The sequence below is a fragment of the Octopus sinensis genome, linkage group LG19 (genome assembly GCF_006345805.1).
Source record: "Octopus sinensis linkage group LG19, ASM634580v1, whole genome shotgun sequence".
Taxonomy (NCBI): domain Eukaryota; kingdom Metazoa; phylum Mollusca; class Cephalopoda; order Octopoda; family Octopodidae; genus Octopus; species Octopus sinensis.
This window is the reverse complement of record NC_043015.1, coordinates 16,678,585-16,696,269: the sequence shown is the minus strand read 5'-3', so window position 1 is coordinate 16,696,269 and position 17,685 is coordinate 16,678,585. Positions and strand designations below refer to the sequence as shown.

General features: G+C 38.3%; 1 protein-coding gene across 1 annotated transcript in view; it reads right to left on the bottom strand.

Moving 5' to 3' along the window:
• LOC115222220 (protein KRI1 homolog) overlaps window positions 1-8,696 on the bottom strand; it is a 49,792-nt gene extending 41,096 nt beyond the window's left edge. The window contains exons 1-2 of the mRNA XM_029792380.2: window positions 8,403-8,696; window positions 4,701-4,774 (exon numbers count right to left, since the gene is read on the bottom strand). Coding sequence (XP_029648240.1) covers window positions 4,701-4,774; window positions 8,403-8,433 — 105 coding nt within the window. The 5' untranslated portion in view covers window positions 8,434-8,696. The remainder of the gene's footprint in view (window positions 1-4,700; window positions 4,775-8,402) is intronic.
• Between the last annotated feature and the right edge of the window lie 8,989 nt (window positions 8,697-17,685).

Sequence of the window (17,685 nt, the reverse complement as noted above, 5' to 3'; positions counted from 1 at the left end):
TCATATTGCAATACTGAATTTCTAATTCTTATTGCTTTTGTTTGTTGCCAATATATATTCCATAACTACAAGAAAGTGAGCGAACAGAATTACTGAATTCAAATTCTGGGGTTGATAAAATAAGTACCAGCTGAGCACTGGGATCATTGTAATCAACTAACTCCCTCCCCAGAAATTGCTGGGCTTGTGCCAAAATTTGAAAGCTATATATGTTCTACAACCACCACTATTTTCCCTGTTAACCACTATGCAGATGACAGTCATAGCAACAAAAGAGAAATATATACAAACAACTACAACTAGCAATAATAGTGAAAAGATGGTCCAAGTTCATAACAGCAAAAAACAGAGACAATGATAATTCCAAAGAGTATGCTACTAATTTGCAACATGAGAATGAAACAACCAAGTTGTTTAGCAGTAACAATTAAGAACTTGAAAGATACATACTTCTAAGGATGTACATCTCTGGGATATTGATAAGCATCTGTGAAAAACGTCAGGGCATCTCTCTATATATAAAAGGCAGTTTGTCTCTCTGTGTGTCTGTCAGGTTGTACCCTCACCCTGACCTCGGGTTTCAACCAGTTCTGATGAAACTTGACACACACATAGCCCAATGTCATAATTCAAAACTAACGCAGCGAAAATTTTGAAAAGTTCACCCAGTTCTGAAAAAAATCGATAAATTCGACATGGGGTCGAGAATCTAAGCTTATCATATGCAACACATTTTCCGTTGTAGTTTTCGCAACTTGCAATCGATTTTCACCAAACTCATGGTGAAGCTTAATGTTACCCTAAGGAACTTAATTCTGACGTTAGTTTTCCATGCAATACCTTACCATCAGAAAAAAATCCATAAAATCATGCCATTTTGGGAAATCATATTCAAATTCAAGATGACATATTTTCAACAATATCTTTAACAAATTGGCAGGAATTTTTTTTTTAATTCACAGCGAGCATTATGTCTGCTCCAATGAGCTACATGGCCCTTTTGATTCCAATAGGATACGTTATTACTGGAAAAAATCGGTTAATTACATCATATGTGGCACACATAGCAAACCGATTTTTCTGCGATAATTTTTGAAAGTTCACATAGATTTTCCTTACACCGATGTTGGACATCAAGTTTGCATTAAATGTCAAACTAACGACCTTTTGTCAATGCAGTTAACAAGTATTGGGAGAAATCGACAAAACCATATCACTTTGAGACCGACCATGCGAACCCTACAAAACTGACTTTTGTTAAATAGTTCGCGGATTTCAGGCGATTTAGTCGATTTTTTGCCGCTTCAGCTAAGAACGTTGTATACACAGAAGTATTGGAGTGAAGAGAAGACGTTACAACCTACACATGCGCCTTCGTTCCCTAAAGGGAAAGGACTAGATCGGGATTAGTCGTTGCCTTCTAGAGGCTCCCGAGCCCCCTTTCGCTAGACTTAAGTTAGGATTAGGTAGGGCTTAGCTGTGGTCCGAACCCAACTTGGGTTCGGGGAGAGGGGTGGTGTCAAAAGGGCCGGCATGTGCAACCTTATCACCTCTGCCTGTCAAACTCCCAACCCATGCGTGGAGAAATATAATGTGGCTTGGAAACAGGGGAGGGTTGCAATAGGAAGAGCATCCCGGCATAGAAAAACTGCCTCAACAAATTCCATCTAACCCAAGCGAGCATGATCTCTCACTCACTCTCTTTCTCTCTTACACACACACACAGAGGCATCCCTTGTGTGACAACTACGTCAGGTAACAGGGTTTTGCACTTCTGGAAGAAATTCAATATAATGGATGCTTGTGGATAAAAGGATCATGGAATGAAGTGCAACTCTCAAATTTGGTGCTTGGAAAAGTATACAACCAGGCAGTATCCATGACTTTATACATTAAATTTGGAAAAATATTGGGATACTTGCAAATAATGAAGGGTTTGAAGAAATCACAGAGAATGATGTGGTTGAGTTGCTAGTATCCCATAGAGAAAGTATATCTAACAAGTGGAGGAGGTGGGATGAGGTGATGAAATATGATCTTCGGTTGTCAAGGCTCGTGGAGACAATGACAAGTGCCCAAGACTTCTGGTGATTTGCTGTGTTAGAAGAGAAGAGATGTCAAACTAAGTGAAATTATGGTTGTGGCCAGTGCTGATGACAGGTAAAAAAAACACTCTGTACACTCGTGGTTGGCATTAGGAAGGGCATCCAGCTGCAGAAACCGTACCAAAACAAAGGAGCCTGGTGCAGCTCTCCAGTTTACCAGCTCCGGTCAAACCATCTAACCCATGCCAACATGGAAAATTAACATTAAATGATGATGATGACAGTGATGAGCTTGTGCTGCTAGAATAAGAGCCCGATGAGAATACAGAAATTCTACCAACTTCATTTAAATTGGCTCTTTACTCTTTTACTTGTTTCAGTCATTTGACTGTGGCCATGCTTGAGCACTGCCTTTAGTCGAGCAAATTGACCCCAGGACTTATTCTTTGTAAGCCTAGTACTTATTCTATCAGTCGCTTTTACTGAACTGCTAAGTTATGGGGACATAAATACACCAGCATTGGTTGTCAAGCGATGTTGGGGAGACAAACACAGACACAGAAACATATACATATATACGATGAGCTTCTTTCAGTTTCTATCTACCAAATCCACTGACATGGCTTTGGTCGGCCCAAGGCTATAGTAGAAGACACTTGCCCAAGGTGCCACGCAGTGGGACTGAACCCGGAACCATGTGGTTGGTAAGCAAGCTACTTACCACACAGCCACTCCTGTGCCTACAAAACTAATGGGCTCGTGTAATGCAAACAATACTGCTAAAGGATTGGCACTTATTGATGAAGGACTGCAAGTCTTTGCTGGTAGCAATTCTGATTGTGAATGTAACATAAAAAATAACAAGAGGAGTTTACAATGAGCCCAGTTCCTACACTGAACAGTGTAAAGAGGTAGAGTGGTGTAAATATCAAACATCTTTGGATAAGTTCTTTACCCATCATGGAGATATTGATGATGACAGAAGACAGTGTTCTTCATCATCTCAGTAACTTATTTCATCAACCTCATCTCTCACACTGTGATCAGCATCTTTTGTGACAAGAATATAAACTTTTACAACATTACAATTCTTTAAGGTGGCAGGCTAGCAGAATCGTTAGCATGCCAGACATAATGCTTAGGGGCATTTCATCCGTCTTTATGTTTTGAGTTGAAATTCTGCCAAGGTCTACTTTGCTTTCATCCTTTTGAGATCAATAAAAAGTACCAGTCAATGTAATTGACCCACCCCTCCTCCAAAATTGCTGGTCTTGTGCTAAAATTTGAAACCAATATTACAATTTTTATTTTTCCCCTTATGTATTTCTCTTTAAATACTTTTCTGTAGACATATTGTATTACACATGTTTACAAATTGCTAGTTTTATGCATAAAAGTGGTTATGTTGCTTTTTGTTGTTTTTAAAAAGAGCTACAGGATCAGTTATCACACACCTCTGCCTTACTCCATTTTAACATCTTACATATCTATCTTTCTCTGCCATCCTCATGTACCCTACATCTCCTTTACATTCATATCATTTCCCAACCTCCGGATCTATCCTTCCCGTCTTACACCTTATATATCTCCATATTTTCCATCAACTGCAACATCTTCAAGAATGAATTACTTTTGTAATGCTAGGAGTTCCTGTTTTATATAAATGTATCTGCATTTATTATTATCATCATTGTTTTAATGTCTGCTTTTCCATGCTTGCAAGAGGCAGTTTGAGTTTATTGTGACAGATTTTCTATTGTTGGATGCCCTTCCTGTCACCAACCCTCACTTGTTTCCAAGTAAGGTAATATTTCCTCATGACCAGAGATGTTCTTGCAGAATATTGGAAATGAACGATACTGCTTGTATGACATCATCACCATCATTTAATGTCCATTTTTTATGCTGGCATGTGTCTGGCAGGTTGACAGGATCCACAAAGCTGCAGGGTTGTTCCAAGTTCCAGTGTCATCTTTGGCATGGCTTCTATAACTGAATGCCAACCACTTTATACTGTATACTGGATGCTATTGGTACTAGTGAAGTTGCTGAGTAACTAGCAAAACAGAGAAAGGACAGGGAAAAAGGAAAAAAAACTTCCACTCCCAAAAGGGTCAAGCACAGATGTCTTACTATAGATTATGAGCCCAACACCCTAAACACTAAGCCACATGCCTAGAGCAGTGGATTGGCAGAATTGTTTGGACATTGGACAGTATACCTTGTAGTATCTGTTCTGTTCTAGGTTTTAATCTTACCCTGTCACCAAAAGAATAGTAATATCAAGAGTTGCAACTCATAAATATCAATATTACGAAACACAAATGGAAACATATTTTCCTTGGTTTGACTGGAAGATTGACCACCATCACTTTTCCTATTGCTAACTCCTTAACTGTGAAATAGGAGTGGAATACTCAGAACGGACTTGTGTACTTTGAATTAGGTAGTCATCTGGACGTTGCAGCCAATACAGTGGTTTATGATAGCTTTCTCTGTCATAGAGTCTCTTCTTCTACTTGAATGTCATCACTTAATTACTCTAATTGTTGAAAAATATGAAAGAATTGACAATTCACAAAACTATCTCATTTCTTAACTAAGCACTTCACCTTCTTATAATAACTAAACAGTACCATAATTGAAATTACTTACTTCCCCATCTTCATCCTCAGATGAAGAAGACTCCGAGGAGAAATCATTATCAGATCGCATATCCTGTTCTTTCACTGAAAGAAAAATAAAAGGAATATTAAAATAAAGTTCCTAAAAGGACAGAATATCAAAGATTGCTTTTAAAATTATACTGATATTACAATAAAAGTGAGAAATATTACAAAAGGAAGTTATTTAACTTTCAGCACAACTCAATAAACAAAAAGGGTAAATTATGAAGTTGACCCTGATAACTGATGGAATGAATATTAGTATTTTTCAGTATGTTATTGATAGTAAACGTGATTTATTTGAGGTAAATAATTGTCTGAGATCCACATGTAATAAGTAACTATAGGGAATTCTACAGTTCACTGATGATATCCAGCATAACATGACTAGTTATATTAAAAAAAATTTTTCAATGTGTGCTATTTAACATGGTAAGTTCAGAAATTGGTTTAGTGCGCTTGTAAGAGCAAGAATTAAGAATGAACACTGGAAATGTTGTCAGGTGGCAGATAGCAGCAACAGTTAAATAAGTTTAAAATCTAGAAAAAAATTATACAGTCTAATAAAGCAGAGTTAGAATTGGCTGAAGAAATTAATAGTAATAGCAACCAGAGAAATGGTAGATCAGTCAAACCAATGGTGAACGATATTAAAAATTTTGGCATAGTGTGGTGCCCCAGCATGGCCACAGCTCATGAGCTGAAACTAGAATCAATCAATCAATCAATGCTAGCAATTTTAAAGGAAGTTGGGTAAATCATTTATATTGATCCCCAGTGCTCTACTGGTGATTCTTTTATTGACCCTGAAAGGATGACAAGCCAAGATAACTTCAATTTGAACTCAGAATATAAAGAGTCAAAAGAAATTCCACTAAGCATTTTGTGTAGCACACTAACAATTCTGCTTTAATGGTGAACAATATTACCATGAAAACAAGGTGAGCTGGCAGAATCGTTAGCACACTGGGCAAAATACTTAGTGGCATTTCATCTGCTTTTATGTTCTGAGTTCAAATTCTGCCAAGGTCGACTTTGCCTTTCATCCTTTCAGGTTCAATAAGTACCAGTTGCACACTGGGGTTGATGTAATTGACCCACCCCTCCCACTAAATTGCTGGCTTTGTGCCAAAATTTGGAATCAATATCATCATGAAAACATTGTCAATGATGAAGTATTCAAATATATACTTTACACATGAGAAAAATGTGTTTGCTTCAAAAACCTGTGGTAGTGGTGGTGTGGAGGTCGTATTGTAGAAGAGCACTTAATTTGTAATTTCACTGATTAATATTTGACAATCTACATGAATCATCATCATCATCATCATCATTTAACGTCCGCTTTCCATGCTAGCATGGTGACAGCTATTGACAGATGGCAATAATGGTAGTGATTTGAGGCAGGTGACTTATGGCATATATAGTTACACAGTCGTGAATCCAAATAAAATATGAACCTGTTATATTTAGACTGAGCTCAATTTAAAATGTTTCTCTGTTATATCCAGGCTTTTTGTTTTGTTATTGGAACAACTGTTTTAACAGATGCTAGTTTTTCTTATTGCTAATAACTCTTGTCGTAAAGTAGTATTGGAAACTGCTCTTATCAGTTAGAAAAGCAGGGGCAAGCAGATTGTCAGCTATTCCATATTACTTTTGCAGGCTTTCTCAGGTTGGACAGACTGATGCAGTTCATTTGTTTGATTTTTGTTGAAAAATAGAGGTGGTGATTCCGGAGGACTAAAATTCTGAGAAGAATGGACAGGGCAAGGAGTTGAGAGAGAGAGAGAGAGAGAGAGAGAGAGAGAGGAGAGAGAGAGAGAGAGAGAGAGGGAGAGAGAGAGAGAGAGAGAGAGAGAGAGGGAGAGAGAGAGAGAATGTGAATCTGGATGGATAAGGTATGAAGCTAGTTGGTTCAAAGAAAAAGTCAGTTTAGAACAAGGAAGAAACCAGAAAGTGTCTCTCAGCTAGCAAAGCCTCGGTGAATAAATCTTTACTAATCAGTTGACTGGCTTTCTTTTAGCTGGCTATAACAGGTATTTGTGTAGTAATAACAACACTATCCTGAATATGATAGCAGAAGTATTACTAGATCCTAAAGAGGAATCTTAGTCATTGTGACACAGCATTCATGGTAACTTTAATGGTCTTAGTTGAGTATTATTTATGACTGGAGAGGGTGAGGTACAAAACTATTGAAGAGTGTAGGAGATATCACTGAAGTTTGGGTGTATGAGATAATGAAATGAGGGAGGCCCTGAAGTGAGGTTGGACTACTCACAACTAAATTGTTGTATGTTGATATCTCCACTGCCTATTTGAGTTTGAATCCTGAAACTTCCCCAATTCTTATGTTCTTGACTCAAGCATTACTGCTTTCAATAGTTGTTGTTTAGCCCCGGTTGAGTTGATCTGTCATCAAATGTTCTAACCATGACCATCCCATCCTTTTTAGATTTAGATATAGTGTGTCCTTATGGTAGTGTAGGTGATTTGAGGGAGATTGGTTGCTATTTCTTATAGACTAAGAAAATGCAAAGACGCTCCTTCATTGACCGGAAGTAAAAACAAAGTAGAATCGTCCTGTGTTCAGACAAATGTTGTCATTATTGTTGAACTCCAAGTCAGTTCTGATGAAGGAAACCTATGATCAAAAGAGGACCTGGTACGACCATCAAGCATTTTTTAAGGCATACTTCATAATACAATATTCTTTTTTAAAGATGGTTGTGTATGTGAATTGAAACCAAAAGTAAATAAATAAATAAAAATTCACAGAAACTAACGAATGAAATTTACAGTTCTAAGACCAAAAGCGATTGATTGCCTTTTTTTTTAAATTTCAAATTTAAATGTGGCGTTGTTAAAGAATACGCACACCACCCGTTTTCTGTGTAACAAAAGCCCTAACCCTAAAGACCTAGTGTGCGTATTATTCTTTACCTTCGCCTTAAATGTTTCAAACATCAGTATTATGTAATCTACACTCTCGAAAATATGCACTTTAAAGAGAGTTATGAGGAAACAAAGTCCAGAGGCGCTGAGAATGATTCGAAATATGGTTAATGTTTACTTTCAGAAAATTAAGTTGTAACAAAAAATAGAGTGGGAGAAGTCCTTTTTGGGTGTTCCATTCATATACTTGTATCAGCCAAACGTAAACACATATAGGAGACAGTCTTCTCGAATATGGCTTCCTAAATCAAGAGAAAACTAGGGTGCTTCATTTGAGGTTATATACTTGATGTATGTTTGCTTAACCGATAAAATGGAAGGATTTTAAGATGATAATTAACATTTTAGTACTGAAGTTTTAATTATTATTCGTCTAGCGCTGTGTTGATATTAATTACAACCTATATTTAAATTTGACTTGATGAATGTATGATAATAATTAGATCAATAGGCATATTAACATGAACGATGAATTAAATACATTTCAGCCAACACGAACTCAAATTAACAGAGATATTAGCGACTACAATCACTAAATCATTACAAAATATTAAAGTTAACCACGTGTCACCAAATGAAGGATAGAGTAAAAACAGTAAATATATACATATACATAAAGAAAATAACTGGATTCCGATTAGGGGTTAAAAGTTCTGCATAGTTTTAAACCCATATGTAAGTGTCTATCTACTTGGGTATTAGCAACGATAACATGATTAAAGTCCCTACTTACCAACAACTACGTTATCACAATCAGTTGCCATCTTTGTTTACAGATTTACATTGGGTTTATTGATTATCTCCCTTCCTTTGTAATTCTCTGAAATACAAGACATTAAGCAGTAAAGCAAGAAGAGGATCTTTGAGTTTAGCGTACCACTTTCACTTTATATCAAACTTTTGCTACTTTTAGTTTGTGTGGAGGTCACGGAAAAGTTTTTTTGCGTGTTACTTGCAGCCAACTTATTTGTAACTGAGGATATTTTTGGTGCAATTTATTGTTTTAGCTGTCCATTTTTGTATTCGTGTTGCTGTCCATTTTGGTATATCTGTGCATTTTTTGTGTTGTGGTAGTTCAATTTTGGGATCTTTTCCTTTTGAACGGCATATGTCAACACAATTTCTAGTTAACTAAACACTTTTAAACTTCGTATATTGGTAGAATGTGTTTATAAAACATCGTTTTTTTCTTGGTTTTATTGAGAAAATTCTATAGTTTGTTAGATATTTCCACTTTAAAATCGAGCATTTCGGCAATTTTAACCGATCGCTGGAGTCCATTTGGGGTGAAAACATTCCGTGCTGTATGAATATGTCCCTCGTTTAAGAAACAGAATGGGTTTATTTACATTTGCGAATAAAAAAAGATACCCTTCCCCCACACCTAACCCTAAAACATTGAAATGCAATAGATCGATACTAGAGTTATAATTATGGGTGACATTTTCATTTGACACCGCTAGAAAAAAATCCATTTTCCGTAGCAGTGTTGTATGAAATTGTCACCCATAATTATAACCCTAGTATCGATCTATTGCATTTCAATCTGTTTTAGGGTTAGGGGTGGGGGAAGGGTATCTTTTTTTCTTCGCAAATGTAAATAAACCCATTCTGTTTCTTAAACGAGGGACATATTCATACAGCACGGAATGTTTTCACCCCAAATGGGCTCCAGCGATTGGTTAAAATTGCCGAAATGCTCGATTTTAAAGTGGAAATATCTTACAAACTATAGAGTTTTCTCAATAAAGCCAAGAAAAAAATGATGTTTTATAAACACATTCTACCAGTATACGAAGTTTAAAAGTGTTTAGTTAACTAGAAATTGTGTTGAAAACTGTCGTTCAAAAGGAAAAGATCCCAATTTTGCTCATTTTTGGGTTATCGTTGATTATTGTTATGATCTTGAATTATTTTATATTACTGTTTAATATGTGATTATATCAGATTATTTAGAATTTGGCGATCTTTTGATTTGAGAATAGTTTATATCACTTCTCAAACCACGTGCATATGTCTATGTTTCTGATGGTCGCTTTCCGAAAAAAAAAAAATTTTTTTACATATGTGCGGAGAGGGGATCTTTTGAAGTCGGCATAAAAGCGAGAGAGAGAGAGAGAGAGAGAGAGAGAGAGAGAGAGAGAGCAATTGGATCAGGGAAGTTATCTTTTGAAGTCGGTTGTGAAGGGAAAGAATCGATGAGTGTGCGAGACAGAAAGTATGGTGTGTATGTGAAGTTGTTTTGTTAGTGTGTGTGAAGAGACAGAGAGAGCAATGGTGCTGGTGTGTGGGTATGTGTGTGTGTGTGAGAGAGAGAGAAAGATAATTTTTATATTCACTTTTTGTAGTGAGTAAATGTGTGAGTGATTGACAGAGAAAGAGAGGGGTTATGTATGTGTGAATGGCTTCAGTGACACACACACACATATATAGATGCGACCGTCCTTGTTTTCTTTGTATCGTCTATCTGGATGTTTTGTTGTTCCTTTTTGTATCAACTAACTGTCTGGATGTTTTGTGTTCTTGTCCCATTTTGTATTTTTTATATATAAAACATATAGCGGCGTACGTACACTTTGGTCTCTTATATGTAAGTATATATTTATCTAAATCTTGTACGACTATACTTTCTGTTCTTTCCTTCTTTCTTTCAGCCCTTTCACACTTCACTCATTCCACTCTTCGTTCTTTCGTTCCCCCTCTCTCACATTTCCTTGCCTTCTCTTCATGCTCACTTTCCCTCCTCTTTTCACTTCACTGTGTCTCTGCTTTTTTTTTTCTCGCCCCTCCTTATTTCTTCTGTCCCTCTGCCTCTACCTCTCTCTCTTCTCTCTGCACATGACCGGTGTTCAGCCAAGCCTGACCTTTTTTCTTGATTCGGCCACCATCCATGCAACATTTATATCCCTCCCTGTGCCTGTGAAATCTTGTATCCCTGCCATAAGGCTTTACTTCTACACACGCCAGCTTAATTTAATTTGTCCTTAGTTGAAAGACACCTGTTGTTATGTCCTATTAATTGTATTTGTGTAACATTCTCTGTTTTTTTTTCCGACCTTGTTTTCGTATACATTCGCTGCTTTCTTCCAAGGAATCTAATGCTCTTAGCTTAGTTTTTCCTTGGGGCTGGCCAGATTGGAGCAATCTAGAGTATAACCAGCCGAAATTGCAAAGATAATCTGGAACTCGACTGGGGAGATGTTGAGATGACAGGGATGCCTGGAGAAGATCAACTGCTGAGAACTGGCCAGGAGCAGGTGTCCACTGGGATGGTCGGCTGCCCAGGTCAGTGAAGCAATCCTCCTCGTTAGATGTGGGTGGAGTGTCGCGGAAAAGTGCACACAACCTAACATGGCGCACAAAGCTGTGGATATCAGCATGAGTCTGAAATTCATTACAGGATGGAGTGCGGGGGATGAAATGCACGATGGAGCACTCCGCTTCAGAGAGGGGAAGATCTGGGGGAATGGTAACAACTGACTGAAGTGGAGAGGGGTGGATGGAATAGAAGTAGGAGGGGTGGTGGAAGGCTGGGAGGGAGGGAGTGGGGATGTGTGAGGGGGGTTAGAGGGACAGGGGGTTGGGTGTAGGTGGGGAGAGCATATCAGGGAGGGAGAAGGGTAGTGGCATCGGGTGTGATGAAATGGAGGAGTGAGTGGAGTTTACAAACTTTGGTGTTGTCAAGAAATTGATGAATTATATAACGCAAAGTGTTTTGAGCATGGAAGGGCGACAGAGAGGAGAAAAAGATGGAAAAAGCCAGAGGGAGAAGGCGGTCAATGATATGTATTTTTGAGAGATTGGAGCGAATAGTGGCATGCATAAGGTGGTAGGATGTGGTACGGAGTATGGGTAGGATGGATGAAGCAGAGTGGAGAGTGGGGTGGAAATGGAGGCAGAAACCTTTAGGGATGAGGCAGTGATGTAAGCAGCGACTGAGAAATGATACGTGACTAGGGAAGCAAGTTTTTTTGAAAATGAATAAAAGATGGTACATCCATGTATACATGTATGCATGTATGTATATATGTATATGTAGATCTTGTATGTATGTATTTATATATCATTCAACCATGGTAGTGGTTGGTTGAATATATTCTTAAGTCCACCATTTCGGCAGTCGCAGCAACTTCCAAGCTTCACCAATTATATAGTTCTCGGCTAAATTGCAAACTGTTAATAGTTTTAAAGACACCTCCGCAGCTACACTTTGGCATAAATAGTTTGAGATTTAGTTCAGTAGAAAAAAGCATTACATCAAAATATCTGCAACCTCAAGGGGGGGGGGGAGTAAGGCAGATATTCATCTTCAATTAACATAGATTTTTAAAATTTTAAATTAAAAGTATACCTTTCTTAGGCTTAAATGATAGAAAAATGCATGAGGAATTCAGAATTGCTAGTCACATTGAACAAAAATTTAGTAGAAAAATAGTTATGAGGTAAAATGTTACGAAATTTCATGTCAGGAAGTAAGGGAGTAATGCTTAAGCAATAAGAATAAAGAATATATTTCTAAAATGAATGTTCACTTTCTAAGGCAGCGAGCTGGCAGAAACGTTAGCACGCTGGAGGAAATGCTTAGCGGTATTTCGTCTGTCTTTACATTCTGAGACCAAATTCTGCCAAGGTCGATTTTGCCTTTCATACTTTTGGGGTCGATAAATTAAGTACCAGTTACACACTGAGATCAATGTAATCGACTTAATCCTTGTTTATCCCCTCTATGTTTAGCCCCTTGTCGGCAGTAAAGAAATAAGAAATGCCGCACTGACATCATTATAAAACCGGCTGACAAGGGTGGAGCAGTGGTGGTATGGCGTGTAGACCTCTATAAGGCCGAAGCTCTCCGCCAACTTAATGACACCTCCTTTTACTGCTTTCTGCCCTCTGACCCCACGTCCAGCTACCAACAGACAGTCTCCTCTACCATCCATGACCTCATCTCGTCCTCCCGTCTCCCCCACACCGCCTCCAACCTCACTGTCCGAAACCCCCTGCACCCCCACTATTTACTTCCTTACCGAAATCCACAAACCTAACAATCCTAGCTGCCCCATCATCTCTGCCTGCAACTGCCCCACTGAGCTTATCTCCAAATATCTCGACCATGTCCTTGCCCCCCTAGTGGCTTCTCTCCCTTCTCACATCCATGACACCAACCATGCTCTTCGTCTATTCAATTCTTTCTCCTCCTTTCCTGGCCCCTCTAAACTTCTCTTCACTCTGGACATCCAGAGCCTTTACACTGTGATCCCTCACCATGCGGGGCTGCGTGCACTGAAACACTTCCTGGACCTCCGACCCAATCCCCAACCTGACACCTCCACACTCGTTCGTCTGGCCAAATGTGCCAGGGCATGTTCTGTGGTCTGTGCATCTGCTCTCTCCCCCTGAACTCGCCCTGCAGTCTCCAGCCTCCCTTTTCCCCTCACCTACCACCCCTCCACCCTACCTCTCCAATGCACCATCTCCGAGCTTTCCGGCATCTCCAGTCCAACCCATCCACTTCACACATCTTCCCTAACTGACCGCTTCCCTCCTTCAAATGAGCCCACAACCTACGAGACCTCTTGGTCCACAGCTTCTTCCCCAACCCTACCTCCCAACCTGGCTTGTTCCTGCCCATGCTGCCGCACTTGCCCTTACCTCTCCAACACCACCCTTTTCACCGGCACCCATCATTGACCCTATCGCATCACTGACTCTTTCACCTGCACCTCTACCAATATCATCTATTGCATCTCCTGCTCTCTCTGCCATTCTCTGTACATCGGACAAACAGGACACCACTTGGCTGACTGGTTCGCGGAACACTTCTGAGACATCCACTTCGGCAATGACACTCTGGTCTCACACTATTTCTGCTCTACCAGTCACTCTTTGCAACACCTGTCTGTGTTCGGATTATCCTTGCACAGAAGCCATCATGACTCCCGTTTGCACCATGAACAGGGATTAATCTTCTCTCTTCGCTCCTTTATGCCATTTGGGCTCAACTCTCTTCTCTTCTTCATCTAACCTCCCCCCCTTGCCTCTCTCCCCCTCCCCTACTTCTTCCCACTCACCTCTCCTCTCTTGCTCCGACTCCTACTTCTCTTCACTCCTACTTCTCTACACCCCTACTCTCTTTCTCTCTTCTCTCTTACTCTTTCACTCTCTCTTTCTCTCTTCTCTCTTATTCTCTTTCTCTCCTCTCTCTTACTCTCTCTCTCTCTTCTCACATACCCACATTCCCCTTCTTCCCCCATTCCTGCTCCAATTTCCCTATCCTTCCCATCCCCCCATCCCATCCCTTACACCCTCACCCACATACCCACCTCTACCCCCACCCTCTACCTACCCACCATACCCCAACTCAACCACAACCCTCAGCCTAACCCACACCCCACCTGTGCTTTCCTCATTCTCGCCTCCCCCACCTCTCAACAACATCACAACACATCACCCACACACCAGCACTGACCAATTCCCATCCCCACATTTTCACACCTACACATACACACACGCACACATCAAGACCACCAGCCCTCTTTCACACGCGCATACATACTCTCTTTCACACACACGCACCTTCATGTTGGGGGGTCATCTTTACTTTGTTTTCTCCCCTACTCCTTCACTCTCCTGTGTGACCCTTCGGTCCGGCAGTCGCCATGATAAATCGGTAGCCACTACACACATTTTTTTCTCTCCTTGCTTTTTTTTCTGTGTCCCTTTCTGTAGAAGAGCATAGGCTCGAAATGTAAAAGACTTTTTCAATTCCTGGGCGTTATACTAATACATCTGTTTGTTTTATACACCACCTGTCTTCGTCTTTTGTTTTTTTCGTGAACTCTCCCGATAGATAGATGTATGTATATATATAATACATATATAGATGTGTGGATATATGTATGTATATATATATACATATATATGCATACATATACATATATACACACTCTCACACACACATATATATAAACATATAGATGGATATATATATACATAGATGTGTGTGTATATATATATGTATGTATATAATACATATATAGATGTGTATATATATATATATATATATTGATGTGTATATAATGCATATATGGATGTGTGTGTATATATATATATATATATATATATATATATGCATACATCTACGTTTATATACATCTATCTATCTATTGATATAATCAAAATAAGCAACAAAGATATCCAAAGGTAATGCAGTACGATCGTTTCAAGCAACTCCATTTAATTGAACAATGCGATCATTACATCAATTTAAATACAGAGCAATCCTCAGCTACATAAAGAATTAGATTAAATTAAAAACAGATGGACACATTAGTATCATTTTACCTAAAATCTCCCAGGAAGTAAGGAGATAGACAAAGAACATGCTGTCTTCACTTCAGCTTAGAAGCTACTAAGGTATCAGGAAGAAAGACTTGTTACAGGTCTAGTTTGTCACTGTTTTATGGGGTCAGTTTTAATTTATAGTCTAGTTTATCAAATCTTTGTATATCTAAGGCTAAAAGAACAAGGAGTAGTGCCTGCTAGGAAGTGGGCTGAGGGAGTCAACAGAAATTATAGTGGGTATAGTCATAAAAACTATCAAGATTAATTTGAAGCAATATAACGAGATTTGGTAAAGGAAATCTTAAATCAAGATGATAGCTGACAATTAAAGGGGCAAGCAACTAGTAGACCATTGATAATGAAACAGCAGAAATTTTATTATGGGGTACTATAGTTAAATATTTTAAACAATATTGCCATATTGTATAAAGTTAAGATTTAAGGTTATTCAGAAGATTATTAAGAAGAATATTATAACAAATGGATAAAAAGTTTTTTGAATATATACCAAACTTTTTACCACAATAGAGGGAGGAAAAGAAATTATCTAGAAATAGTTTAATATTTATACATATTATATACTTAAATACTAACTTATCAGATGGTATCTATGAAGATTGATCAATTGGTATTTACTGGTATTTAATAAAGGAGTACTGAGGTAAAAGAACATGCTAACTATGTATTAATTAAATTATAACATCCAGGATAATATAGTGTAGGATTACATAAAAAAGTATATAAACAAGAAAATGGAATAAGACAAAATTCAAACAAAGAATAATTCTCCAAAGGGATAAAACCCCTGAGAACTTCTCATGGAAACCCCTTAAAACCACAGTCATCTCGACCACTAAAGAAGTGCCTTCTCCTAGTTGTTCTCTTTCAATTTATAGATGCATACTCAGAGTAAACCCATCCACTTGGGCCAAGTTTTCTACTCTCATCCACCTTTCAAGAAATTTGATGGGAGGCAGCACTTCCCTCTTCATCCTCACTTTCCTCTTCAAATGAAATTTTAAAATGCTTCTGAGGACTTTATTATGGTCAAAGAGGAAGGTGTCTGTCTTTCAGCTGGTTGCTAGTTCAGGAGAGCTGAAGCTGCTGTAATCGTGGTAGAAGAGTTAAATATTAAAAATGTATATACATTGCAAGTAGTTGTTATGTATTGGTGAAGGAACCTTTGCTAATGGGTTGAATGGATTTTTAAAATATGGTTCAGCTAGTTTGTGTGAATATAGCAGTAGCACTGTCCCAGATAATTGGGTAATAATTTAATATAAATTAGATATTGGTAGAAGGTCAGTAGTTGATCAGCTTGAAGTGTTTATTGTGAGTTAGATGTACTGTTTAGGATTTTGATCTATTTTGAGTGTGAAAGAAGCAGAATCTTGTGACCATAACAGGAAATGCATAAACAATATCATGCCACTGGTGAATAGGGTAGGGTTCAATTCATGTGATATTACTATTAAATTGTTTTTGTGACGTTGGATTCTAACACTAATAGTGTATAGTGGTGCATGTCATAATCAAAATACAAAACTGGGTTTCTCTCAGACATCCAGAACATCTAGTCAGCTATCTCTGTGATCTTTGTCAGAGAGAGTAATGCTCAAGGCCATCTTAAAAGCATTTTAAAAAATAAAGTAATTTTTTAAACTACAACTATGAAAAAACTAGTTGATGTTCTAAAAGGACTAAAACCTAAGAATATAAAAAAGTTGTAATCTTACTGAAGCTCATCATACACCCAGTGTAGTGAAGGTGTGTGGCCTAGTGGTTAGGGTATTCTGGTCACAATCATGAGTTTGATTTCCAGTGGTGCATTGTGTCTCTTGAGCAAGACACTTTCATGTTGCTCCAATCCACTCAGCTGGCAATAATGAGTAGTACCTGTTTTTTTTAAGGGCCAGCCTTGTCACATTTTGTGTCACACTGAATCTCCCTGAGAACCAGAGTAAGAATATGTGTGTCTGTGAAATGCTCAACCACTTGCACATTAATTTCATGAGCAGGCTGTTCTGTTGATTGGATCAACTGGAACCCTTGTTGTTGTAACCAACAGATTGCCTATTTTTTTTCTTGGGGTGGGGATATGCGAGGCATATCTCTGGGACTATTTTATTAATGATAAGTTAAATGTGTATAAGTATTTTTTTAAAATCTACAATAGAATTCTTCAGCTAGTGTCATTTTTATTAGTCTTCCTGATTTGAAATTTTCTATTTGTCAGCTGCCAGCATAGATAGGCACAGGCTGTGTAGTTCAGAAGTTCACCTTGTAACCATGTGATTTTGGGTTCAGTCCCACTGTGCAGCAGCTTCTTCTATTGTCCTTTATACCAATACTTCTGTGAGGAATAATGTTTCTTTATGCTGAATCAAATATCTCACCATGCACTTGTGATGTTACTTTGGATGGTCTCTCCATTTTCTTCTCTGCAAGTCTTTCCTCATATGTGCTCCACTTAAAACATTACACTTCATTCTTGTCAAAGCAAATATATATGTAAACTATTCTGTCTTCAAGATCTTTTTATTTGGATTTATTAGTCCACCTGAAAGAAGTTATTTCATTATAATAATGGCTTGGTCAGGATTTTGAAGCTAGAATGTATACAACAGGGATGGCTATTATAAAGTATCTTGTCCAAAGCTCTAACAATTTTATCA